General features: G+C 46.9%; 1 protein-coding gene across 2 annotated transcripts in view; it reads right to left on the bottom strand.

The window, feature by feature from the left end:
* Positions 1–3,513: 3,513 nt before the first annotated feature.
* LOC733283 (talin-1) overlaps positions 3,514–27,514 on the bottom strand; it is a 97,272-nt gene continuing 73,271 nt past the window's right edge. For both annotated transcript variants that reach the window (XM_041570960.1, XM_041570962.1), the window contains 23 exons: positions 27,248–27,409; positions 25,538–25,678; positions 25,275–25,456; positions 24,306–24,438; positions 24,059–24,160; positions 23,787–23,957; positions 23,325–23,474; positions 23,119–23,220; positions 22,879–22,998; positions 22,574–22,720; positions 22,310–22,476; positions 20,567–20,750; positions 18,927–19,052; positions 18,096–18,212; positions 16,445–16,630; positions 16,180–16,287; positions 15,484–15,589; positions 14,943–15,067; positions 6,206–6,331; positions 5,315–5,377; positions 4,829–5,011; positions 4,488–4,613; positions 3,514–4,219 (listed from right to left, as the gene is read on the bottom strand). In XM_041570960.1, coding sequence (XP_041426894.1) covers positions 4,091–4,219; positions 4,488–4,613; positions 4,829–5,011; positions 5,315–5,377; positions 6,206–6,331; positions 14,943–15,067; positions 15,484–15,589; positions 16,180–16,287; positions 16,445–16,630; positions 18,096–18,212; positions 18,927–19,052; positions 20,567–20,750; positions 22,310–22,476; positions 22,574–22,720; positions 22,879–22,998; positions 23,119–23,220; positions 23,325–23,474; positions 23,787–23,957; positions 24,059–24,160; positions 24,306–24,438; positions 25,275–25,456; positions 25,538–25,678; positions 27,248–27,409 — 3,156 coding nt within the window. In that variant the 3' untranslated portion in view covers positions 3,514–4,090. The remainder of the gene's footprint in view (positions 4,220–4,487; positions 4,614–4,828; positions 5,012–5,314; positions 5,378–6,205; positions 6,332–14,942; positions 15,068–15,483; positions 15,590–16,179; positions 16,288–16,444; positions 16,631–18,095; positions 18,213–18,926; positions 19,053–20,566; positions 20,751–22,309; positions 22,477–22,573; positions 22,721–22,878; positions 22,999–23,118; positions 23,221–23,324; positions 23,475–23,786; positions 23,958–24,058; positions 24,161–24,305; positions 24,439–25,274; positions 25,457–25,537; positions 25,679–27,247; positions 27,410–27,514) is intronic.

Genomic DNA, 27,514 nt, shown 5'->3' with positions numbered 1-27,514 from the left:
GAAGGGGTTATACTCACAATTTTGCCGCACCGGTTAGACCCTCTGCTCTCCCATAACGGAATGCAGGCATGTCTTGCCAGGATTGTCAGTATAGCTAATGCTAGAAGTGACTCCGGTGGGCATCCCTCGTAGGAGGCACATCACAAAGGATACAGGTAGCCCTGCTCCGGATGAAAAACCTCATTTGCCAGTATTCTGACAAAATACTTCATTGAAGAATTTTTGTCCATCCTCCTTGGAAGCAGGACACTTAAAAACTGAATGGTTTAGTTCTAGGTTGGGTTAAGCCATGGTATTGGCACGCCCCTTTTTCTTTTTTTATTCTAAGTGTCCTGCCTCCTAGAGGGTTGAGCTTAACCCCATCTGTCCCTGTGTCCCCCTTGAGACGACAGAGAAAGAAGCAATTTACCCAGACACCCTGAGCGCTGTACGTCGTCGCTTCCTTCTAGTTATTAGAGAAGTGAGTTGCAAGTTTGCGCTCTTTTCTTTACAACCCACAAACTTTCTGCACTTGCAGCTTGCTCCGTGACTAGTTCAAAAAATGGCTCGGCTGATAGCGGTAAACACTCTGCAATGCGCTCTATGCGTTGGGTGCAAGTTAGGCGCTCACCTTGTGCACTTACTTACTGACAGCTCTCAGGCTGCTCCGCACAGAAGTCTGATTGGTCTGTCTGGAAGGTGAGGTGGCACAGCCTACCTTACTCCAGAACTTTAGTGCAATTAGTCTTGGGCTTGTAGGTAGTACCGTATACCTTGGCCTTTGTGTAGTGCGATCATATCGATGTTGGGCTAGTAGGTAGTACCGTATACCCTTGTGTAGTGCGATCATATCGATGTTGGGCTAGTAGGTAGTACCGTATACCCTTGTGTAGCCGGCTCCAGTGTTGCTTACACAATCTCGTGTGCTGTTGCACTAGTTTCTATAAGCCAACAAAGAGGGAACCTTGAATAATGCAGGGAGACACTGCCACAAGCCTCCATCATCTGTTGTAGAAAATATAACCTAAGAATACAATTTAACAAAAAAAAAAAATGAATGTATGGATTTCTTCTCCTTCACTTCCGAGGCAGGAGAAAGAACTGGGGAACAGAGGTGGAGCCTATATAACCAGGGGGAGGGGCCAAGAGAGCAATTCTTCTGTCCCGCCTCCAGAGGTGAATCTGGACATAAGCCACACGTCTGCACTGGAGGGCCGACTAGAGAAAAGGCTTTAGTTCCTCACTTTATCTTTTTGTTCAACCGCTGAATTAAAGCTGAAAGTCTGCAGTTCAACTGCATCCGAGTTGTTTCATTTAACATTCATTGTGATCATGTACAGAACCAACATTAGAGAAAAGTTGTCTCTGTCCAAAGATTTATGTGCCTGACTGTAGAAGTGTTTCTCAAGCAAACACACCCCTTTTACCAGTGCAACACTGGGTTGTATTTTTTTTTACTTTAAAACACTTTAATTTTTTGATGTTACTGTTCCCTTAACAGCGCGGGATGTAGGGTAATGGTTACAATAAAATACCAACCTCCCTACATTGTTGCCCTTTTCCTCCCACCATTGGTATCAGCCATCATTTTTACTGGCATACTGCCCACCACTCTCTGCTGTACAGGGAGACCCCAACACTTACACACAACCCCAGTTACTAGGGTTCCCTAAATACATACAATAGTCTGGTACTTTGTACCCCCTACTGAAATGATAAGGATATTAGAAGTCACTGAGGGGTTGTTCTGTGACCATATAAAGGCACAAGGCTGCAGGCTGAGTTATACAGGGAACTCTGAGTATCACTCATGTATTATAAGGGATAATGTACCCCCTACTGTAAATGATAAGGATATTAGAAGTCACTGAGGGGTTGTTCTGTGACCATATAAAGGCACAAGGCTGCAGGCTGAGTTATACAGGAAACTCTGAGTATCATTCATGTATTATAAGGGATAATGTACCCCCTACTGTAAATGATAAGGATATTAGAAGTCACTGAGGGGTTGTTCTGTGACCATATAAAGGCACAAGGCTGCAGGCTGAGTTATACAGGGAACTCTGAGTATCACTCATGTATTATAAGGGATAATGTACCCCCTACTGTAAATAATAAGGATATTAGAAGTCACTGAGGGGTTGTTCTGTGACCATATAAAGGCACAAGGCTGCAAGTTGAGTTATACAGGGAACTCTGAGTATCACTCATGTATTATAAGGGATAATGTACCCCCTACTGTAAATGATAAGGATATTAGAAGTCACTGAGGGGTTGTTCTGTGACCATATAAAGGCACAAGGCTGCAGGCTGAGTTATACAGGGAACTCTGAGTATCACTCATGTATTATAAGGGATAATGTACCCCCTACTGTAAATGATAAGGATATTAGAAGTCACTGAGGGGTTGTTCTGTGACCATATAAAGGCACAAGTCTGCAGGCTGAGTTATACAGGGAACTCTGAGTATCACTCATGTATTATAAGGGATCATGTACCCCCTACTGTAAATGATAAGGATATTAGAAGTCACTGAGGGATTGTTCTGTGACCATATAAAGACACAAGGCTGCAGGCTGAGTTATACAGGGAACTCTGAGTATCACTCATGTATTATAAGGGATAATGTACCCCCTACTGTAAATGATAAGGATATTAGAAGTCACTGAGGGGTTGTTCTGTGACCATATAAAGACACAAGGCTGCAGGCTGAGTTATACAGGGAACTCTGAGTATCACTCATGTATTATAAGGGATAATGTACCCCCTACTGTAAATGATAAGGATATTAGAAGTCACTGAGGGATTGTTCTGTGACCATATAAAGGCACAAGGCTGCAGGCTGAGTTATACAGGGAACTCTGAGTACCACTCATGTATTATAAGGGATAATGTACCCCCTACTGTAAATGATAAGGATATTAGAAGTCACTGAGGGGTTGTTCTGTGACCATATAAAGACACAAGGCTGCAGGCTGAGTTATACAGGGAACTCTGAGTATCACTCATGTATTATAAGGGATAATGTACCCCCTACTGTAAATGATAAGGATATTAGAAGTCACTGAGGGATTGTTCTGTGACCATATAAAGGCACAAGGCTGCAGGCTGAGTTATACAGGGAACTCTGAGTATCACTCATGTAATATAAGGGATAATGTACCCCCTACTGTAAATGATAAGGATATTAGAAGTCACTGAGGGGTTGTTCTGTGACCATATAAAGACACAAGGCTGCAGGCTGAGTTATACAGGGAACTCTGAGTATCACTCATGTATTATAAGGGATAATGTACCCCCTACTGTAAATGATAAGGATATTAGAAGTCACTGAGGGGTTGTTCTGTGACCATATAAAGACACAAGGCTGAGTTATGTCAGCATAGTTATTCCCCTGTTCAGCAGGAACAGTCCCTAAGTTTGCTCATAGTCTGTACAGAGATTTCGAGGCTTCACTGGAATGTTGGAGAGAAGCAGGTGAGTGGGAGATCAGCAGGTTTGGAAGGAAGGGACACACACACACACACACACACATGAAGTTTAGATATTTATTGAGTGTAATACTTGTGGTAAAGCCACACATGTGGGCGGGCGCAGGAGGCACCTAAATACAGCTAAAAATCCAAATATTATGCAACATAAAAATAGAGAATTTCCCATAGAAATGTGAGGCTTGTTACTCATTTATACACTTACTGGAAGGTGCAGCCACACAGTAACACAATGATTGCACATATTCAGGCACTTTGCAGCACAGGAACCCCCACATGCAAGTGCAGGGGTACACAAATGCCATCCCAGGGCTGCATGGAAAGAAGCATAAGGCAAATGCAGCAGGGACAGGCAATAAGGCATTGGGGCAGCATGAGATTAATAAGAGGTAACAAGGAGGGCAATAGGACACCAGTAGCAGCAATAGGAATAAGGCACAGACAGAATTGGACCATTAGCCACTGGATCCTCTGGGCTGAGAGAACCGTTCATGTAACAGGAATGAAGTGCAACACCAACCTCTCCCAGCAGGAGGCGCTAGGGTGCCAGGAGGCTGCTGATTGGCTTTAGGAATAGTCAGCTGGGGGCGTGGCAGGGGCAGGGTGAGTGGCAGTTGCCCTCAGTGAGAATCCTCGCGCAGCTCCGATGGAAGGAACTTGTATTGCTGTTGCCTGATCATAGCCAGCTTCTTCCTCGCCTCCTCCAGCTCCCGCTCCTTCCTCAGCATCTCCTCCTGGGCCGCGATAATCTGCACAGGGCAACAAATGGTCAGGACTCCCCTATTTACCCAAACCCTCCCCCAGTGGCTACAGTACAGGATCCCAGCAGGATATGCCCCCTTACCAGGTAATTGGGTAACTAATCAGTAGACAAATATAAGGTTATGGGACTGGGTTTTATTCTTCAGCATGGGGACCCAGGAGAAGACAGGGTAACCAAGTGCAATGGGACACCAATGGGCAGGATGGTTCCTAAGAGGTTCCTCCCACTTCCCACAATTCCTTGCTGCTCCTCACCTGAGCGATTCCTCCAACCATCTTCTCCTTCACTACCACCGTCTCATCGTGGTCCTGGAAAGCAGCGGCTTTTTTGGCAGCCTTCACCAAGTTGTCTGAGGCTCGCTTTACTGCATTGCCGGCAACCTGCCAAGAGACGAGCCAGGTGTAGAGCTTTTTCTCCTATGCATCAAATGAGGGCTGCTCCTACCCACAATCCCTTGGGGGGCTCACTAACCCAGTTCAGAGACATTCCAATTGCACACGTGAGCACGGACACACAAAAATCACATGCAATCCATAACCAGTAACACAACTTCCGCAATCCCTTGGCCTGGGGGTCCCCCAAAAGTAGAACTCACCTGCAGGCGTCTCATGGCTTCAGAATCGTGATCAGCTTTCACTTTACAGGCCACCAGGAGCTGCGCTGTGGATGCCGCCACCTGTTTGGCTGATGAAATGAGTTTCTCCTCACTGGCGTGTCCTTGTACCGCTGAGTTGGCTGCTTCACACAGATTGCTGGTTGCTGCGGCCACCATACGAGCCTGCGGGTAGCCCCAGGGGGGGCAGAGATTAACTCACAGGAGTCAAACACAGAGTCTTCCCTAATTCTACATAAACACAAGTGCCCAGCATGTGTCCTTATCCCCCACTCTAATCTGCTCTATACCTGACTGGCACAGAGCTCACAGTGCCCACCCTACACCTCCCATTAATATCTGTAACCCTGTCACTAGAATTATTTACATGTGCTACTCACACCAACTATGTTTATTCATGAGATGCCAGTCTTACATAAATACAGACGTAAATATTACCCATTACACACGGTTATACGCTGCACTTACAGCTGATATCAGTCCTTGGGACCACTGCCCATCATCATCGGCATTGGCTGGAATAGCACCAACCTACAAAGGCAAGAGACAAAGAGACTTATCTCCATATAATGTGCCCAGGAACAAATTATAGGAAACAGTTGGGGTGCAAGAAGATTGAAGAGGAATGAGTGGTAGGGAAGAGTTGAGGTGGAAGGGTATGGGACAATCAAGAGTTAGGGTGGGAGGGGACTGGACCTTCAGACAGAGGAGGAATGAGTGGTAGGAAACAGTTGGGGTGGGAGGGGACTGGACCTTACAGACAAAGGAGTGAGTTGTAGGAAAGATTTGGGGTGGGAGAGGACTGGACCTTCAGACAAAGGAGGAACAAGTGGTAGGGAAGAGTTGGAGTGAGAGGGAATTGGACCTTCAGACAAAGAAGGAACAAGTGGTAGGGAAGAGCTTGGATGGGATGGTATTGGACCATCAAGAGTTGGGGTGGGAGTGGACTGGACAAGTGGTAGGGAAGAGTTTGGATGGGATGGTATTGGACCATCAAGAGTTGGGGTGGGAGGGGACTGGACCTTCAGACAAAGGAGGAACGAGTGGTAGGGAAGTGTTGGGGTGGAAGGTATTGGACCATCAAGAGTTTGGGTGGGAGGGGACTGGACCTTCAGACAAAGGAGGAACGAGTGGTAGGGAAGAGTTGGGTTGGGATTGGACCTTCAGACAAAGAAGGGACGAGTGGTAGGGAAGAGTTGGGGTGGGAGGGAGCTGAACCATTAGATAAGGAGGAGAGTGTGGTAGAAAATAATTTGAACCTTCAGACTGAAACAGGGTGGGTAGTAGGTAAGGCTGGAAAGAGTGGAAGCTCTTTGGGCAAGAAAAAGAGTAAAGAACAACATATCAGTGGATCGGTACCTTTCCCTGTGCCACCAGCTCTCTCTGGGCAGCAGATGCGGCTTTTACAAGAGCGCTGGTAGCGGCCGCAATGGATTTTGCTGCCTCCAAGATCTGCTCCTCAAAATTCAAGCTTTCGTCTGCCTGCTATAGAAGGAAAGAGGGGTTAGCGCTTATTTATTATATATAAAAATTATTATTTAGTATCAGTTCTGGGTGGCACAGATAACCCCTGCAGTGCTGCTCAGTACTAAACTGATGGACTGAAGAACATCCATGGAATGTTCTGGTACTTTGTCCTTTTAGAGCATAATAATATAAACCCATTAACCAGCTCATGGCATGTCCTTAAACTCTGTAACGGGCCCGAAGGCGCAGTAATAGTGTAGACCAAAGAGGAGACCAAACCAAGTTCGAGGTACAAGAGGGTTTATCAAAAGAATCGTCAAGGTACAGGCAAATAGATCAGACCAGGCAGCAGACAACAGGAATCGTAATAACAGGCAAGAGTCGGTACACAAGAATCAAAAGCAGTATATCACACCCAGGAACAGACGAACAGGAACCTATAGTTGGGCAAGGACTGGAAGGGGAGAGAGGTTTAAGTAGTCTCTGAGTTTGGCGCCAAAGTTGACGCACTGGCGTCAGACGCTGACGCGCTTGCGTCAGACGCAGACGCCAGCGTCCACACGCTGACGTCCTGACGCCGGCGCCCATTCCGACGCCGGCGTCCATTCCGTCGCCGGCGGCCAATCCGGGAGCAGGAAGACGATGACACCATGGAGCTGCGCCCATCAGGAACCATGCGGTGAGGCAGGGGGTCGCCATCTTGGACGCCATCTTTGGAAGGTGAGTTAGAATCCATTACAGTACCCCCCTCCTTAGGGGGGGCCTCAGGACCACCGAGACTAGGAGAAGAAGGGAAAAGTCTATGGAACTTACGGACCAAGGCAGGCGCATGGACGTCCAAGTTCCTCACCCAGGAGCACTCCTCCGGACCGAACCCTTTCCACTCAATGAGATACTGAAGAGTACCCCTGGAAAAACGGGAGTCCAAAATCCTCTTGACTTCGAATTCCTGGTGACCATCAACCAGGACAGGAGCTGGGGAAGAAGAAGAAGGACAAGACACAGCAGGCTTAAGTAACGAGACATGAAAGACATTTGGAATCCGCATCTCCGGAGGAAGTTGAAGGCGGACCGCCACAGGGTTGATGACTTCGACGACAGGATAAGGGCCGATGAACTTAGGACCAAGTTTGGGAGTGGGAATTTTCAGACGAATATTACGAGTAGAAAGAAAAACTTTGTCACCAGGAGAATATGGAGGGGCAGGAACTCTTCTCTTATCGGCAAACCTCTTCTGAGCCAGGGAACTCTTCTCCAAATTAGTGGCAGTGGCCTCCCAGATAGCCAACATGTGAGCAGCTTGGTCGTTGGCCGCAGGAACGTTGGTAAGAAGAAGATCTTGAGGAAAGGCCAACGGATTCCGACCATAACACAGAAAGAAGGGAGACTTTAGGGAAGAGGAATGCAGCGCATTATTGTGAGCGAACTCAGCCCAAGGAAGAAGATCCGACCAATCGTCCTGGCACAGAGACACATGACAGCGCAGAAACTGCTCCAAAGCCTGGTTGACCCGTTCAGCCAGCACCATTGGATTGTGGGTGGTAAGCAAAGGAAAATTGGAGAGAAATATTAAGGGCCTTGCATAGCGACCTCCAGAACTTGGATATAAATTGAGAACCCCGATCAGAAACAATCTCAGCAGGAAACCATGGAGGCGAAAAATATGTTTAATAAAAAGTTCAGAAAGTTCAGAGGCAGAAGGCAATTTCCGAAGTGGAGTAAAATGGGCCATCTTACTAAATCTGTCGATCACCACCCAGATCACAGTGTGGCCGGAGGATAAGGGCAGATCGACAATGAAATCCATTGCCACATGAGTCCAAGGGGCGAGAAGGGATGGGCAACGGCAGGAGAAGACCCTTGGGAGAAGAATGACTAGCTTTAGAGACAGCACAGGTAGCACAGGAAGAAATAAAATCTTTCACGTCCTTTCTCATCGATGGCCACCACACCAAGCGTGACAGGAGTTCAGTGGTCTTCTCAATCCCCGGGTGACCAGCTTGTTTGGAATTGTGAGTTTGAGATAGGATGGCCTGGCGACACTCAGGTGGAACAAAAGCAACCCCCAAGGGAATGTTATCAGGAGCAGAGGCCTGGGCAGAAAGAAGTTCAGAAGCCAAGGAGGGAAACAAGGCAGCAACAATCTTGGAAGGAGGCACTATAGGTTCGGGATCTTCAGAATAAGAAATCTCGGGAACAAAACTCCCTGGACAGCGCATCAGCCTTTCTATTTCTTGAGCCAGGACGAAAGGTGATGATAAAATTAAAACGGAGAAAAATAAAGACCATCTGGCTTGACGAGGATTTAAACGTTTCAGGGACTGGATAAAATTCAAGGTTCTTGTGGTCTGTAAAGATGGTCACAGGAATAGAAGATCCCTCAAGTAGATGCCTCCACTCCTCCAGGGCCAATTTGACCGCGAGCAGTTCACGATTCCCAACGTCATAATTCTGCTCGGGAGAAGAGAATTTTTTGGAGAAGAATGCACATGATGTAACTTCCCATCCGAAGAAGACCTTTGAGATAAAACGGCTCCAGCTCCCACATCAGAGGCGGTCCACTTCAAGGAAAAGGGCAGAAGAGGTTCGGGGTGTCTCAGAATTGGTGCAGAAGAAAAGGCCTCTTTCAATGTTTCAAAGGCTTCCACGGCTAGAGGGGCCAGTGCTGAGGTTTGCCCCCTTTGCGGATAAGAGCAAGAATAGGAGAAATCTTGGAGGAAAAGCCTTTAATGAACTGCCTATAATAATTGGCAAAGCCAATAAACCTTTGAATAGCCTTGACGGCTGGTGGGTAGAGGCCAATTAAGAATTGCAGTAACCTTGGCTGGATCCATCTTGAACCCCTGTTGTGAGATTATATACCCAAGGAAAGGGATGGAAGGCACCTCGAAAGAACACTTCTCCAACTTGGCGAAGAGATTATTCTTTCTAAGACGAAGAAGAACTTCCTTCACCTGACAACGGTGTTCCTGAAGATCTTTGGAGAAAATGAGGATATCATCCAGGTAAACGACTACACATTGCCCCAACAAATCTCTGAAAACGTCATTTACAAACTCCTGGAAGACCGCAGGGGCATTACATAGACCAAATGGCATTACAAAGGTACTCATAATGCCCGTCACGAGTATTGAAAGCGGTCTTCCATTCATCGCCCTCTCGGATCCGAATGAGGTTGTAGGCGCCCCGAAGATCAAGTTTGGTGAAGAGATTAGCGCCTCTCAACTGATCGAAAAGTTCAGAGATTAAGGGGAGAGGGTAACGGTTTTTGATAGTGATTTTATTCAGCCCTCTATAGTCGATGCAGGGCCGCAGACTGCCATCCTTTTTTTCGACAAAGAAAAAACCTGCTCCAGCAGGAGACGAAGAGGGACGAATGAACCCTCTCTGAAGATTCTCCTGAATGTAGGTTTTCATGGCTGCTGTTTCGGAAGGAGACAGAGGATAGGTGCGGCCACGAGGAGGCATGGATCCAGGCAGGAGTTCAACTGGGCAGTCGTAGGGTCGATGGGGAGGAAGAGTCTCAGCGGAGCCCTTATTGAAGACATCCGAAAAGGATTGATATACAACTGGAAGAGAGGGCTTAGAAGACACAGAGGAAACTTTGACAATGGGCACAGCAGGTAACAGTTCTGTTGGCAATGTGGACTCCAACGGGCAACTTGGTGAAGAAGACCAATCAATGACTGGGTTATGGGTGCATAACCATGGAAGACCCAGAACAATAGGAGTAGAAGGGCAATCAATAAGAAGAAAGGACAGTCTCTCCAAATGTAGGGTGCCCACTTTGAGTGAAAGTTCCGAGGTGGTCTGTGAAATGATGGCAGAAGACAGAGGACGATCATCAATTGCCAGAGCTCGCAGAGGAATAGCCAGAGGAAGAAGAGGAACAGCATGTCGGCTGGCAAAAGTCTTGTCCATGAAATTCCCCGGCAGCACCAGAATCTACGAAGGCTTGAACCGGGATCCTCCGGAGCCAAACTGGATCTGTGCCGGAAGTAGGAACGATGACCAGACGGTCGGGGAGAAGGACAAACTCCACCCAGGTAAGTCTCCCCAAACTTACCGAGGTATTGGCGTTTTCCAGGCTTTACAGGACACTCGAGGATGGAGTGAGCTTTGCCCCCGCAGTAGAGACATAATCCCGCCGCCTTTCTCCGGTACTTCTTCCTGTTCGGAAAGACGGGCCCGTCCAATCTGCATCGATTCCTCAGCAGATGTAGGAGAGGAAGAAGCAGAAAGCCGCAGGAGGTGGAGAGGGCGAGAAGTAAGCAGATGTTGAGCAGGGGTCTCTGGAAGCGGGGGGCCAGGATAGGCTGGAAACGAGGGTTCCTCTTAGAATGCTCACGGTCTAGCTCGACCTGGAACTCCCTCTGGCGAGTATCGACCTTCACGGCCAAGGCGACCAACTCTTCCCAACGGGGAGGAATTTCCCGGGATACGAGGTCGTTCTTTATTCTTATAGCCAGGCCGTTGTAGAAGGCAGCATGATAACCATCATTGTTCCACGACGTCTCCGCTACCAGGGTGCGAAACTCAATGGCATATTTCGGAACCGAGCGGGAGCCTTGCTGGAGCTGGAACAACCGAGCCGAAGAAGCTATGGCTCGTCCAGGAGCATCAAACACTGTCCGGAACTCATGGAGAAAGGTACAGGCATTATCGATCAGAGGATCCTTCTTTTCCCAAAAGGGTGATGCCCATTCTAGGGCCTTTCCCTGCAGACGAGAGATAACATAACCCACTTTGGCTCGCTCCGAGACAAACTGACCTGGCAGCAGGGCAAACTGGATCTCACATTGGATAATGAACCCTCTGCAAGCGTCAGGATCACCACTGTAGAGAGGAGGTGCGGGGATGCGAGGCTCGGAGACTTGGAGCGGGGTTGCAGGTACAGCGACTGGTGCCACGGGAGTCAAGGTAGACACTTTCTCCAGGACTGCGCCAATGGCCTGACCAAAGTGAAACTGGAGTACTTCATAAGAGTCAATTCGGGAGGCCAAAGCTCGAATGGTTTCACCAACATCAGGCGAAGCATGAGTCTTCCTCCAAAGGGTCCATGGCCCAACTATACTGTAACGGGCCCCGAAGGCGCAGTAATAGTGTAGACGCAAAGAGGAGACCAAACCAAGTTCGAGGTACAAAGAGGGTTTATCAAAAGAATCGTCAAGGTACAGGCAAATAGATCAGACCAGGCAGCAGAACAACAGGAATCGAATAACAGGCAAGAGTCGGTACACAAGAATCAAAAGCAGTATATCACACCCAGGAACAGACGAACAGGAACCTATAGTTGGGCAAGGACTGGAAGGGGAGAGAGGTTTAAGTAGTCTCTGAGTTTGGCGCCAAAGTTGACGCACTGGCGTCAGACGCTGACGCGCTTGCGTCAGACGCAGACGCCAGTGTCCCCACGCTGACGTCCTGACGCCGGCGCCCATTCTGACGCCGGCGTCCAATCCGGGAGCAGGAAGACGATGACACCATGGAGCTGCGCCCATCAGGAACCATGCGGTGAGGCAGGGGGTCGCCATCTTGGACGCCATCTTTGGAAGGTGAGTTAGAATCCATTACAAACTCACAGTCACTTATTTCAATAGTGGCCTTTTGTTTCAGTAATGAAGGAGGGGGTGCTTCCTCAAGAGAAAGAGCAATCATCATCAACTGAACCCAAAGGGGGTGATCTAAAAGCTGATCCTCCCAGGAGCAAATTAGTTATAAACAACTAGGGATGCACTGAATTCAGGATTTGGCATTTTTCAGCAGGATTTGGCCGAATCCTTCTGCCCGGCAGAACCGAATCCGAACCCTAATTTGCATATGCAAATTAGGATTGGGGAGGGAAATCTCGTAACTTTTTGTCACACTAACAAGGAAGTAAAAAAACATTTCCCCTTCCCACCCTTAATTTACATATGCAAATTAGGGTTCGGATTCGGTTTTTGGACGAATCTTTAGTGAAGGATTCGGGGGTTCGAACAAATCCAAAATAGTGGATTCGGTGCATCCCTATAAACAACGACCGTCAGGAGTGATTTCTCCCATGACCACTCCCTGGACCCTCTATTCCAGCAGACTCCTCTACTGTCCAAGATGGTTATCATGCATTGTAACATAGAAAAGGATTTACCCTAAAAGAACGCAGGGGGCATTCTCTAGAGCAGTGATCCCCAACCAGTAGCTCATGAGTAACAAGTTGCTCTCCAACCCCTTGGATGTTGCTCTCAGTGGCCTCAAAGCAGGTGCCTAGTTTGGAATTCCAGGCTTGGAGGCAAGTTGCATGAAAACCAGGTGCACTGCTATATAGAGTCTCCTGCAGTCTGCCAGTCCACATAGGGGCCACCAAATAGCCAATCACAGCCCTTATTTGGCACCCCAGGAATTTTTTACATGCCTGTGTTGCTCTCCAATTATTTTTATTTTTGAATGTGGCTTATGGGTAAAAAAGGTTGGGGACCTCTGCTCTAGAGGATCCCCCTGAGCTCTGAGGGAAGGTTTCAGCAACAAGATAAAAGAGAGCCCAAAATTAGAGGGAAAGAATTAGCTGTGCAAATAAAGGAGAAAATAAGAAAAGAGACAGTGGAGTTGGGCTGTGAGTAGTCAGTGGGAATAGTCCCTCTGAGAGAGAAGAGCAGATCAGTAAGAAGGAAACTGGTGGTATCTCTGTGTGACCTTGGGTAGCTCTCTAGTTTTGGAATTTCAGCAGCTAACTGGTTTCTAGGGTCCAAAATACCCTACCATACACTAGCAACAAGACAGTGATGTGTATGCAAGAGGCTTGAATAAAAAGACAAAACCATAAATACAAAGTAACTAAAATTGCAGCCTCAGACAGCAATAGGTTTTTGGCTGCTGAGACCAAAAAACAAAAAATTAATCAATTAAAAACTTGAATTGAAAGCTAGGCCATTCAATAACATAGAAAAGGTCACTGAACTGGGGTAAACAGCCCCTTTAAAGGAAACCGTGGATCCATGCTTTAGTCTGGTGTGTGTCTGTGTGATCTCCGAAGATAATTTGGTATAGAGGCCTACCATTGCTTGGTATGAACGTTCCCCTAGCCTGCTACCTTCTGAATGATCAGCGAGCTTCATTTGGCACACACTGCTTCTTAGCTTATATTGGACTGCAATGTCTCATGAGCTTCGTTTGGAATGGATGGACTGCTAGACTGCTTTGGATTGTGGGTTCTCCTAGCTAGTATGGATGGCCTTTCCTAGCTTGTGCCAGTATGAATGGGCTCCTAGCTTGTTTCAGTATGGATGGGCTTTCCTAGCTTGCTTCAGTATGAATGGGCTCCTAGCTTGCTTCAGTATGAATGGGCTCCTAGCTTGCTTCAGTATGGATGGGCTCCTAGCTTGCGCCAGTATGAATGGGATCCTAGCTTGTTTCAGTATGAATGGGCTCCTAGCTTGCTTCAGTATGAATGGGCTTTCCTAGCTTGCTTCAGTATGAATGGGCTCCTAGCTTGCTTCAGTATGGATGGGCTCCTAGCTTGCGCCAGTATGAATGGAATCCTAGCTTGTTTCAGTATGAATGGGCTCCTAGCTTGCGCCAGTATGAATGGGCTCCTAGCTTGCTTCAGTATGGATGGCCGTATAGTTTGCTTTACAATGAATGGTCATGTGGTTACACAAATAGATTTTTAACACTGAATGGATATAATGTGACACTAGAATAAAAAAAAATGGTGTCTCAGCATGATGTGTATGGTTGGAGAGGCACTGTCCACTCCTCCTGTAAGGCCTCCAAGCTTGGCATATAATAGAAGATAAAGTAGGTGTGAGTATCTAATGTGATGACTGTTCATGCCTTTGGTATCCTTGGCTCACACCTGTTCATCCCCTGATGTAGTGACATGTCCCAAATAAAGGGGTTTAAAGCATGCCTATTTCTACACTCTTGGCTACATCAACTAATTGTTGTAATGAATTCAACACTATCCTGAGTATCCAGCCTGATTATCCCACTATGCTGCCTGAATGGCCAAATAACGTGCTCCTATTTAGTGAGTGAATTCCTGCCCCGTCCCATTACTGTCACTGCTGATCTCTTGGTCTTACCCTTGGCCAGTCTCATGGATTTCATGCCTGAATATCTACTTCACTATTACGTTGAATAGCCTATTAAAGAGACTGTTACATTAACTTTTAGTATGATGTAGACATTAATATCCTAAGTCAATTTGCAATTGGTCTTTTATATTGTTAGCTTTTTGTTCAGCAGCTCTCCAGTTTGGTATTTAAGCAGATATCAAGTTGTTAGGGTTTTATTTACCCCAGCAACCAGGCAGTAGTTTCAACAAGTGATGGGAATATGAATAGGGGTGTCAAAAGATAAATAATAAAAAGTAACCATAGCAATAAAATTGTAGCCTCAAAGAGCCATAGTTAGAAGAGGAGCAAGAGGAAGGCAAATAATTTAAAAATTATGAACCTAAATACCAATTGTAAAGTTGCTAAGAATAGGCCACTCTATGCACTGCACTTCATTCCTGTTTTGGTGTAAAGCATTAAACACACGCTCATCCCTGGTACATAGGCTCCCCACAGCCAGTGCTACAGCTCTGATTAATCGTAATCCTGACAGTAGCATTTGGGGGAGTCCAGGACTTTGGCCTCCTGTTTGTTACCTTTGGTTTGGCGCGCGGCTTCAGCTGCTCCAGTTTTTTTGCTGCTGCTTCAATTGCAGCCGCTGCTCCCAACAACTCATTCTCTGCAATCACAGTGGGGTCTTCTGGATCAACCCATTCTGTGCCTGTAAGGAACAACACAAGGGATACAACTCTATACCTGAGACACTCCTCATCCAGCTGGGGCAACAGTAGTAACAATGGAGCAGACTTTACTCATACATCTCCGAACATGGCACCCCATTCATCTCAGTGAGAGAAAGGGTGTGAATGTAAGTTTCTTCACTGCTTTATCTACTGCTCATTCACAAACCTTCATTCTCCCACCAGTTACACCTCCACTGCACCAGAACTATCAAGTCTCCCCTCAATGTTTAAAATAACAGCATTTAGGGGTGAGTGGGGAGAGAGGTGGATTGCTGGCCGTGTGTTGCTGTTACAGTACAGAGTAAGTGGGTAGAGAGTAAGTGCTGGCTGTAAGAGTGCAAGGGGTGGGTTAGAGGGCAATTTGCTAGAGTGCAGTAGAAGAGAGGGGCATTACCTTTCATGGCCTCGGCAGCCTGGATGAGTTCAGTCACTGAGCCTGCAACCTGCTTGGAGTATGCGGCCAACTGCTGCTTTAGCTCTGGGCTGGGCTTCTGCAGGATCTGTAGGAAACACACACTCAGTACTGGGGTAAGGGGGTGACAGTAGCAACAGTGTGTGTGTGTGTCTGTGTGCAGTGTGTGTGTGTCTGTGTGCAATGGGTGTGTGTGCAATGTGTGTGTGTGTGCAATGTGTGTGTGTGTGCAATGTGTGCGTGTGTGCAATGTGTGCGTGTGCGTGGAGAGCAGGTGATGAGGTTGTGTAATGCAGGGTGGGGATAGTAGGGTAACAAAAATGCAGGAAACATAAGGATGGGATTACAAGGAATGGAGGAAGAGGAAATTATTGGAAAGAAAACACATACATATGGAAACCGCCTGCGAAAGCTAAACATGCCTATTCCCTGCAAGAAGCTGTGTAGAAGATCTGATCTAACAATCAGGTGCAGTACAGACAGTCTGCTCATACATAGGATTAAAATGCACAGTATGGCCAGGGTATAGACCAAATAAGAGAGCCCATATATGAACTGCTTGGTGAGCAGCTGCACAGCGCCAATAATGACGGGCCACACAGACTGACAGTGAGTTACTCAGAGAAATGAGACGGGAGAGAGATGCAGGAGGGAAAGGCTTGAGTGCAGGACACTTACCAGAAGCACGTGCTCCAATAACTGTAGGTAGCCAATGGCACACTCCTTTCCAAAGCGTGTGGCTCGCATTCGCACATCAGCATGGACTTCAGGGTGATACACGGCCTCCTGTAACAGACAATCATATTCTTCTGACTATTCAGATACTCTGTTACATACTCCATAGGTAGGGTGGCAGATAGACACAGTAAAAGCCAACTTCTTATTTATTCCTTATAAAACACCAGGCCATGCTAAACATAGGGGCAACTGGCCCGTCACTAACCTTGCATGATCTCAGCATGTCGGCAATAGCCCGTCGGCTCAGGTTAGCCGTGGCAATCACATCCTCCTGGCGGCAAGAGTTTCCTGCAGCCACAGCTTTAGCCGTCGCCATGGTGATACCTTTAGTCATTCGGATAAAATCTTCTGGGGTGGAAGTGTGGGGAGGCGGCTCAGGAGAAGAAAAGACCTGCACAGAAACCAGGGAAAGGTTTAAACAATCATTACAGAGGTGCTTTGGCCTATACATTCTATTTTATAGTATTCTTCATGGTATTTGAGCCTGAAAAATATAAGGTATATGTCCCCTTTAACCAGCTGTGTGGGGCTGATAAAGGATTGTAATTTCTCAGTGCACACTCCCAGGCACTATCACTCACTCACATATCTCATAGGGAAATGCATGGGCTGCTCAGTGCACACTCAGAGAATGGAGCACACCCACAGGCAATGCTTTGTACATGAGAGGGCGGCAATCAGACTAACCCAAGACAGGCGGCAGCAGCTCAGGGTCCAGTAAATGACAGACTGCCAGTGTAGTCCAGCTAAGCTGCCCCTGAGCCCCAATTGTACAGTCACTATTTCAGTGGCCTTAGTCACTATTTCAGTGGGTCTGTCACTATTTCAGTGGGTCTGTCACTATTTCAGTGGGCCTAAGTCACTATTTCAGTGGGCCTCAGTCACTATTTCAGTGGGCCTCAGTCACTCAGTCACTATTTCAGTGGGCCTAAGTCACTATTTCAGTGGGCCTCAGTCACTATTTCAGTGGCCTCAGTCACTATTTCAGTGGCCTCAGTCACTATTTCAGTGGCCTCAGTCACTATTTCAGTGGGTCTCAGTCACTATTTCAGTGGGTCTCAGTCACTATTTCAGTGGCCTCAGTCACTATTTCAGTGGCCTCAGTCACTATTTCAGTGGCCTCAGTCACTATTTCAGTGGCCTCAGTCACTATTTCAGTGGCCTCAGTCACTATTTCAGTGGCCTCAGTCACTATTTCAGTGGGTCTGTCACTATTTCAGTGGGTCTGTCACTATTTCAGTGGGTCTGTCACTATTTCAGTGGGTCTGTCACTATTTCAGTGGGTCTGTCACTATTTCAGTGGGTCTCAGTCACTATTTCAGTGGGTCTGTCACTATTTCAGTGGGTCTGTCACTATTTCAGTGGGTCTGTCACTATTTCAGTGGGTCTCAGTCACTATTTCAGTGGGTCTCAGTCACTATTTCAGTGGGTCTCAGTCACTATTTCAGTGGGTCTCAGTCACTATTTCAGTGGGTCTGTCACTATTTCAGTGGGTCTCAGTCACTATTTCAGTGGGTCTCAGTCACTATTTCAGTGGGTCTCAGTCACTATTTCAGTGGGTCTCAGTCACTATTTCAGTGGGTCTCAGTCACTATTTCAGTGGGTCTCAGTCACTATTTCAGTGGGTCTCAGTCACTATTTCAGTGGGTCTCAGTCACTATTTCAGTGGGTCTCAGTCACTATTTCAGTGGGTCTGTCACTATTTCAGTGGGTCTGTCACTATTTCAGTGGCCTCAGTCACTATTTCAGTGGGTCTCAGTCACTATTTCAGTGGCCTCAGTCACTATTTCAGTGGCCTCAGTCACTATTTCAGTGGCCTCAGTCACTATTTCAGTAGGTCTCCCTGCTAGACTCACCGCCAGCTCCTGACGAATGTGCTCTATTGTGGCCTCCAGTGCACGAGTTCCCTTTGTAGCTTCATCTTCCACCGCTTTCACCGTCTTCAAAAGTGATGTCACATTCGTTACCATGACCTGGGGGAAGTCAAAACAGTTTAATTTTTTCTACTTTCTACTTTCCCTCCTACAATAAACTGCTTATGACATATACCGATCTCTCCTCATCCTCACTAACAGCACCCACAAATCTGGCGTCTCTGGTCCCCACAAAATGTCTTTTGTTCATTGACTACATGCACAAGCATCTTGTCTCCTGTCAGCAATGTGGCTTCTGCTCATATCATCATCATCATTTCTATTGCTCTCCTGTCAAATTGGCTTCTCAATACTTTAAGCCTGGATTTCTCTCTCACCACATACTGACTTGTCTCCTTCTGCAAGATGGCATCTGTCCTGTAGGTATCAGTCACCATGCAAGCTCCTCATCACTGCTGACTCTACACAATGGCTTCTGCTCTTGTAACACACAACTACTTTGTCATTATTGCCCAACACCTCTGTTACTCAATATACAGTGTCCATGCTTTCTACTGCAGCCTAATGGACACCCCATAAGTGGCTTAAAGTGGGACTGAAAGAAGCATTCAGATCAAGGCAATGCAGAGCACAGCTAAATTATATTCATAGATAAAACCTCTAGCTCTCATCTCCCTCTAACCTATTCACTTGTTCTTCCCCAGAGAGGTTCTCAGTAGTCCCTAATTGTAGCACCTGTGTGCAGAAGAACTCTCCCTTCACACTCTATATCACATGGACAGGCCTCTCCCACCTCACAAATCTTGTCCGTACCTTGGCCGAGTTCTTCAGCTGATAGACAGATGGGTCGTCACTAGACTTGCCGGCCGCTGACTTGGTGGCGCTGATGAGATCACCCAAAGCCTTAGCCACATCTTTAACGGCATTGATCAGCACAACCTGGGGAGCAACACAGGTCTATGAAGATGGAATGACCAGTGACAAGTGTAACAAGCACAGAATAAGGCTAAGGAAATAGGGATGGCTGAACTGCTCATGCTGGTATTCGCACTGCCCAATGGAATTAAAGGAAAACTATACCCCTCAAACAATATAGGTCTCAATAAAAAGATATTGCATGAAACAGCTCATGTGTAAAACTCTGCTTCATGTATATAAACCATTTTTTCATAATATACTTTTTAAGTAGTATGTGCCATTGGGTAATCATAAACAGAAAACTGCCATTTTAAAAAATAAGGGCCGCCCCCTGGGATCGTAGTAGAACAAACTATATTTGTTAGGTCATATGAGCCAATTGACAGAGTTCTGTCTTTTGCTTCCACACTTATTCCTGTTACAGTTAGAGCTGCAGTATTTCTGGTCAGGTGATCTCTTCCTGTTACAGTTAGAGCTGCAGTATTTCTGGTCAGGTGATCTCTTCCTGTTACAGTTAGAGCTGCAGTATTTCTGGTCAGGTGATCTCTTCCTGTTACAGTTAGAGCTGCAGTATTTCTGGTCAGTTGATCTCTTCCTGTTACAGTTAGAGCTGCAGTATTTCTGGTCAGGTGATCTCTTCCTGTTACAGTTAGAGCTGCAGTATTTCTGGTCAGGTGATCTCTTCCTGTTACAGTTAGAGCTGCAGTATTTCTGGTCAGGTGATCTCTTCCTGTTACAGTTAGAGCTGCAGTATTTCTGGTCAGGTGATCTCTTCCTGTTACAGTTACAGCTGCAGTATTTCTGGTCAGGTGATCTCTTCCTGTTACAGTTAGAGCTGCAGTATTTCTGGTCAGGTGATCTCTTCCTGTTACAGTTGCAGTATTTCTGGTCAGGTGATCTCTTCCTGTTACAGTTAGAGCTGCAGTATTTCTGGTACAGTTAGAGCTGCAGTATTTATGGTCAGGTGATCTCTTCCTGTTACAGTTAGAGCTGCAGTATTTCTGGTCAGGTGATCTCTTCCTGTTACAGTTAGAGCTGCAGTATTTATGGTCAGGTGATCTCTTCCTGTTACAGTTAGAGCTGCAGTATTTATGGTCAGGCGATCTCTTCCTGTTACAGTTAAAGCTGCAGTATTTATGGTCTGGTGATCTCTGAGGAAGCACACAGACCATTACAAAATGGTGGTTCGAGGCAAGAGATGTAGGCAATATTTACTTAGATATATAATCAAGTTTGGCAAGATTCTTTAATATGCCACTTAATTTGATATAAACTGTTGATTACGTATTCATTTTGGGGGTATAGTTTTCCTTTAAGAGTCAGACCCAAACACACAGATGCTACAACTGCCAGTGCACAACTTTCTAAGGTAGACGTGTGCCACCTAGAAGGGATAAGTGGGCAATTCGTGGTGCCAGAGATGTGGGAAGATTATGTGGTTACACACTTGCCTTCTCAATATATGTAAGGTCACTCTCACCATAAAGTGCAGCTTGTCACTGCTGAAAGAACCAATACTGTATAATCCCCATTACCTGGGTTTCTGGATCCTCTGCTCCCAGGCTGGCAGCTCCCAGTTTCACGGTTTCAGCGAGACGAGTGATTGTTGTTACAGACGACTGAGCTGCCTGAGCCAGTTTCTCCTGACTGGACGTTGCATTCTGCACAAGCACTTTGGTGTCCTCCACCAGAGCCTTTGCTGTCTTTAGGATCCCCTCCCTGTAACAGAGACAAACTGTCATCCCAACTGGAACAGTACAACATACACAGTGCAACAACACTTTCAAATCTTCAGGCCCAAAAAAGAACAAAACACACGTTTCAGCAAAGAATCATTTCAACAACCGTACACACAGCAGCAAATAATGTGCAAAACCAACACTTTCAAGTTTTTTTTCCAGTATATCACCAGAGTACATAGTAAATAGACATATTATTCTATTGTACTTATATTTTGTGCAATAGGACATTAAAACTACTCGCCTATTTACACTACTGCCCTACTCCTCACTGTGAGACAATATATAATACTATTTTGACTGACTTGGCCATTCAACAATATTCCACTTCTTTGCTTTAATAAACTCCTGGGTTGCTTTGGCTCTATGTTTTGGCTCATTATGAGACGCCTCCCAATCAATGTGAGTGCATTTAGCTGGATTTGAGCAGACAGTGTCTCTGAAGAGCTCACAATTCATTCTTGTGCTTCTGTGTCACATGATGGATAAACGCTAGTGTCCCAGTGCCACTGGCAGCCAATCACGCCCAAGCCATCACACTGCCTCCCAAATGTTTTATATACAACTGTGCTATGCTTTGGATCATCAGCTCTTCCACACCATCTCCAGACTTTTTTCTTGCCATCATTCTGCTAGAGGCTCATCTTGGTTTCATCTGTCCAAGAATGTTTTTACAGAACTGTGCTGCCTTTTTTAGATGTTTATTTTAGCAAAGTCCAATGTAGCCTTTGTATTGTTGATGCTTATGAGTGGCTTGTACCTTGCAGTGCACCCTCTGTATCTACTTTCATACAGTCTTCTCTTTAGGGTAGACTTGGCTATGGAGACTCTACCTCCTGGAGACTGTTCTTCACTTGTTTGGCTCTTGTGAAGGGCTTTCTCTTCACCATGGAAATGATTCTGAGATCATCCACCACTTTTGTCTTCCGTGGATGTCCAGGTCTTTTTGAGTTGCTGAGTTCACCAGTGATTTTTCTTTCTCACGATGAACCAAACTGTCGATTTTGCCTCTCCTAATATTGGAGCCAATTCTCGGATGGGTTTTTTCTGCTTTTGCAGCTTAAGGACGACTTGTTTCACCTGCATGGAGAGCTCCTTTGTCCGCATGTTGTCTGTTCCACATACACCCCCCCCCCTCAAATCAACTCCAGGACTTTTATCTGCTTCATTGTTAATGACATAACAAAGGAATTACCCCCACCTGCCCATGAAATAGCCTTTGACTCAATTGTACAATTACTTGTGAGCCCCTGAATTGAAGTGATTGTGTTAAAAAAAGGTTTTAGTTCCTCACATTTTTATGCAATCTTTTTGTTCAACCCACTGAATTAAAGCTGTAAATACTATTTGGTCCCCTCTATACAGCCCTGGGATATTTATTACTGCTGCCCTACTCCTCACTGGGAGACAATATATAATATTATTTGGTCCCCTCTATACACCCCTAGGATTTATGTACAGCTCACAGTCTATAAAAAAGCCCTGCTGTAATCTACAGATGAATTTCCTCCCTCCCAGTTAGAGCCCCGTGTGTTGTACCGGTGATCAGCAAAGGTCTCTGCATTCTCCCGGTTGAGGGTTCCGGCAGTGGCAAACATGATGGTGGTGTCCAGATCAGCAATGATTCCAGATACAGCACTGGCTGCAGTGATACAAGCCTGTGTGCCCCGGTTGCCAGCCTGAAGAGCTGCAAGCACATGAGACACCTGAAGCCAGAGAGACAGAAAGGGAAAAATCTAAAGTGACTACAAGGCCCCAAGGATTGAGAGATGTGATTCACTGAATGATGACGTGTCATTTTACCTTTTCTGAAACACGCCTTGCACTCTCAATCAGCTCTTTCTTTGTGTAACTATCATTGGGACTGCACTGAAGGGCTCCTGCCTTGGTTACAAGCAGTGAGCAGTTGTGTCCGAGTTCTTGTACTCGCTGCTTTATGTGTGAGCCAATCTGTGGGGAGGAACCATATACATGAGAGAGGAGACACTGGAAGTGCTGCTAATGAGAGGAGAAACACTGGAAGTGCTGCCAATATGAGGAGAAAGGAGGAGAGAACTAGATGGATCAATAGGAATCACACCGAATGGCAATCTTCATGGCAATCTCACCTCCTCATTCTCAGCTGTCATGGCTGCCGGTTTGGCTTCATGGGCAAGTTGGCTATATTCATTGGTTAGTTGGTTGGCCAGAGTTCCCAGTTCATCAGGGTTTGTTGTGGACTTTGTAACCTGGAGAAAGGAATATATTTTATTTTCCTGGACAGAGACCATGGAGGAAAAGCAAGTCAGCAGCATGTAAGGAAGCAGAGTGTCATGACTGTTCATGTTACAACAGTGAGTAGCACATACCATCTCTTGTACAGTTACTGCAATGGCCTTTGCAGTCTTCACCATAGTAGTCTGATAGTCAACAAAGGATCCCTCTGGTTCTCCTGTAGGCTCCTCGTCCAGCTGTATAGAATAAGCAAGAAGTGTCAGTTACTGGGACTAAGTGTAGACCATCCGTCAATGGAGTTAAGTGGAGTCCACATGAAAGGAACTCAAACCAACTTCACCTTATTGATGGCTTGAGTAATGGAATCGACCATCCCACCAACAGCTCCAGCTGCACTCGCAGCTTCATTAAGAGTCACAGTCAGATCTCCCACCGCTTCATGCATCATCTGAGCTGCCTCATCCAGAGCCTCCTGAGTTTGGGCAGCAACCTGAGAATAAACACAACATTTATTAGAACCAACTAATTTGCCAAGTCTTCACTTCTAGTCAGCATTAAGCTTCACTTTTTATCTCCTGTTCCATTGTATGTATATTTGCTCCCCCAAGTACTATACTTTGGGTTTCATTCATCTGTATTAGATTAGTCTCTTTGGGGGGACTGTCTGCACACAGTACTCAAAAAGCACAAATCAAGGGGAGCCTTTAAGGTAGTGTATGCATGGATGGGCCCAGTGGGGGATGTCCCGCAGGAGACCACCCTGATGATATCACAATAGGGACATTCCCCTTTTACTACAAACCTTTGGGTTCCCTCCAGCTTCCTTGGCTGTGTAAAGCATCTGCAGCGCTGACTCTGCCAGGGTCTTTGTCTGGTCCAAGAGGTTCATTTGCTGCTGGTGATTAATGGTTTTGGAGGCAGTTCCAATGGAAGCATGGGTCAGTGGTTCAAAGTACTGGGCCATCTGGGAAACCTAAAAGAGGAAAGAGATGCCTAAGATAATGTAGCTGGGGAGGGGGCTACTGTGTGGCTCTCTAAGCCCGCTTGCCATTCAGAAAGCTGCGATTACATTACCTTGTGTCCCAGCTGTGATGAATCTGCTCTAGCAGCTGCTGCCATTGGCTCAATCAGATTGCTGATCTCTTGTACAGATGTTTGCATCTGGTTGTGCAAGGCCTGGGGAAACATACAAAAATCGGATGAGCAATTCTTCCCCAATACACAGATCAAATAAACAATTCCTTCCTGCAGCCACAGAGCTGATCAGACAATGACCCCATCCATGTAAGAAAGTCCCAGAAGCTGCCAACATGATACAGACCTCTTGAGAGATTCCCTCCCGAGGAGCCAATTGCTGGCTGATGGCTTCCAAAGAGGCCTGGTCCAGATCTCGTACAGCCTGGTTGAGGAGCTCAATGGCCTGGTCACATTCTCTCTGACCTGGAGCTTTGTCCCTATGAGAGAAAGAATTTATTCACAGGGGGAACGTTGGGCTAGAAAGTACCACCCCATCCAGGGCTATTCTGGAAGAGAATCATGGGAATTGTAGACCTTGGGTTAGGTATATACCATATATACTCGAGTATAAGCCGAGGTACCTCATTTTACCAACGAAAACTGGAAAAAATTATTGACTCGAGTATAAGCCTAGGGTGAGAATTGCAGCATTAGTCATGATGTCATTAGTCGTAACTGATGCTTAGTGATGTAATTTCTGTCACTTTGTTCCTGTGCTTTTATATAGTCATGAACCTCTGGGATTTAACATATCCTTATATATTATAACAGGAGGTACATTATAGGCACACTTAATAATAAATGCTGAATTTAAAAAGGGAAGTTCCTACATTTCAATGGGGAGAGACAGTATCCACACAGAGCCCTTTTTAACTCTTTCCTCTAACCATTTGCTTCCATATCTTTCCCTTCCTCTCTCTGCACCAGTCACAGTGCCTTTAAACTGTCAGTAAGACAAAAGTTAGTTTTGCATCTGTTTTCTTTCCCGTTTCTTGCCTCTGTTTCTATCAAAGCCCACTTTCTGTCCACCTCTCCTCTCCTGAAAGTTCGCTCTCTCCCGCCCCTACTGTCACAGCCGTCTTTCTCTCCCCCCCTCCTCTCTGAATCATTTCACTCACAGCTCGATCTCTGAAAGCCGCTGACAGCTTTCTCCCTCTCTGGACTGCTGGAGTGCTGAAAAACACCTTATACTGGAGTATATACGATAAGCTAGTACCCGAGTGGCTGCTACAGAATCATGGGGAATGCTGACACCATTTCCTTCCAAACTCACCGCATGTTGGTGATCAGTTTCTTTATGGAGTCAGACACGTTGCGTGAATGCCCGGCAAGCACTGACCACTGAGGTGGATCCTTGGGGTTGGCGGCCAGAGAGCGAGCAGTCTGAATGAGCCCAGAAGAGCTTTCTAACATTAGTTTAGCTGCAGTAACTATGGGCTCCATGGCCCTAAGGCCCTGTAATGGGAACAACTCAGTCAGTAAAGGGAAAAGATGTAGAAAATCTGTGCCCCAAACCAGCCCTTGTGCCTCACTCACCTCAGGAGAGATCTGGGCAGGAACACTGGCAAACTCTGGGTTGGACGCAAATGCTGTGAGATTCTCTACTGCTTGGATGAGCGGCACAGTCGCATTACGGCACTTCACCCGATTCTCATCATTAAATGTCCCATCCAGAGCCTGAAGAAAATACAGTTAGTTGCTCTCACCAGCTTAGCCTCTATTGACCAGTCTTACCAGGCTAGATATCTTCCCTAATTCAGCTAGGCAGCCTGCTTAGTTTCACTAACCTTCGCATTTCCCTAAGTCTGCCAGTTTAGCCTGCACTCCCCTAGGTCTGCCAGTTTAGCCTCCGCTCCCCTAGCTCTGCCAGTTTAGCCTCCATTTCCCTAGGTCTGCCAGCTTGCCTCCACTCGCCTAGCTCTGGCAGTTTAGCCTCCACTTCCCTAGGGCTGCCAGTTTAGCATCCATTTCCCTAGGTCTGATAGTTTAGCCTCCGCTCCCCTAGGTCTGCCAGTTTAGCCTCCGCTCCCCTCGGTCTGCCAGTTTAGCCTCCGCTCCCCTCGGTCTGCCAGTTTAGCCTCCGCTCCCCTCGGTCTGCCAGTTTAGCCTCCGCTCCCCTCGGTCTGCCAGTTTAGCCTCCGCTCCCCTCGGTCTGCCAGTTTAGCCTCCGCTCCCCTCGGTCTGCCAGTTTAGCCTCCGCTCCCCTCGGTCGGCCAGTTTAGCCTCCATTTCCCTAGGTTTGCCAATTTAGCCTGCATTTTCCTACGTCTACCAGTTTAGCTTCAATTTCCCTCGGTCTGCCAGTTTAGCCTCTGCTCCCCTAGGTCTGACAGTTTAGCCTCCATTTCCCTAGGTCTGGCAGTTTAGCTTCCATTTCTCTAGATCTGCCAGTTTAGCCTCTATTTCCCTAGGTCTGACAGTTCAGCCTCCACTCCCCTAGGTCTGCCAGTTTAGCCTCCATTTCCCTAGGTCCGCCAGTTTAGCCTCCATTACCCTAGGTCTGCCAGTTTAGCCTCCATTTCCCTAGGTCTGACAGTTTAGCCTCCGCTCCCCTAGGTCTGCCAGTTTAGCCTCCATTTCCCTAGGTCTGATAGTTTAGCCTCCGCTCCCCTAGGTCTGACAGTTTAGCCTCCGCTCCCCTCGGTCTGCCAGTTTAGCCTCCGCTCCCCTCGGTCTGCCAGTTTAGCCTCCGCTCCCCTCGGTCTGCCAGTTTAGCCTCCGCTCCCCTCGGTCTGCCAGTTTAGCCTCCGCTCCCCTCGGTCTGCCAGTTTAGCCTCCGCTCCCCTCGGTCTGCCAGTTTAGCCTCCGCTCCCCTCGGTCTGCCAGTTTAGCCTCCATTTCCCTAGGTTTGCCAATTTAGCCTGCATTTTCCTACGTCTACCAGTTTAGCTTCAATTTCCCTCGGTCTGCCAGTTTAGCCTCTGCTCCCCTAGGTCTGACAGTTTAGCCTCCATTTCCCTAGGTCTGGCAGTTTAGCTTCCATTTCTCTAGATCTGCCAGTTTAGCCTCTATTTCCCTAGGTCTGACAGTTCAGCCTCCACTCCCCTAGGTCTGCCAGTTTAGCCTCCATTTCCCTAGGTCCGCCAGTTTAGCCTCCATTACCCTAGGTCTGCCAGTTTAGCCTCCATTTCCCTAGGTCTGACAGTTTAGCCTCCGCTCCCCTAGGTCTGCCAGTTTAGCCTCCATTTCCCTAGGTCTGCCAGTTTAGCCTCCGCTCCCCTAGGTCTGCCAGTTTAGTCTCCTCACCTTGATGGTTTTGACAAGATTAGCGGTGCTGTTAGCAACCTCCTTGGCAGACTGGACAAACTGTCTCTTGGCAACAGGATTGGAGGTATGGGTAGAGGCAACACGGCAGGCATTGCACAAAGCAGATGTATGTTTGGCCACAATAGTGGCAGCTGATAAGACCTGCAGAATCAGAAGGAACAGAATAAGAATATGAGTCAGGAGTAAGGTTCATAAAGAAGGAGTTCACTATGAATGGTCTATGGTCAATTTGGTAGGAAAGTATTG

This window comes from Xenopus laevis, chromosome 1L, assembly GCF_017654675.1.
Source record: "Xenopus laevis strain J_2021 chromosome 1L, Xenopus_laevis_v10.1, whole genome shotgun sequence".
NCBI classification, from domain to species: domain Eukaryota; kingdom Metazoa; phylum Chordata; class Amphibia; order Anura; family Pipidae; genus Xenopus; species Xenopus laevis.
This window is presented reverse-complemented; position numbering and strand designations above follow the sequence as displayed.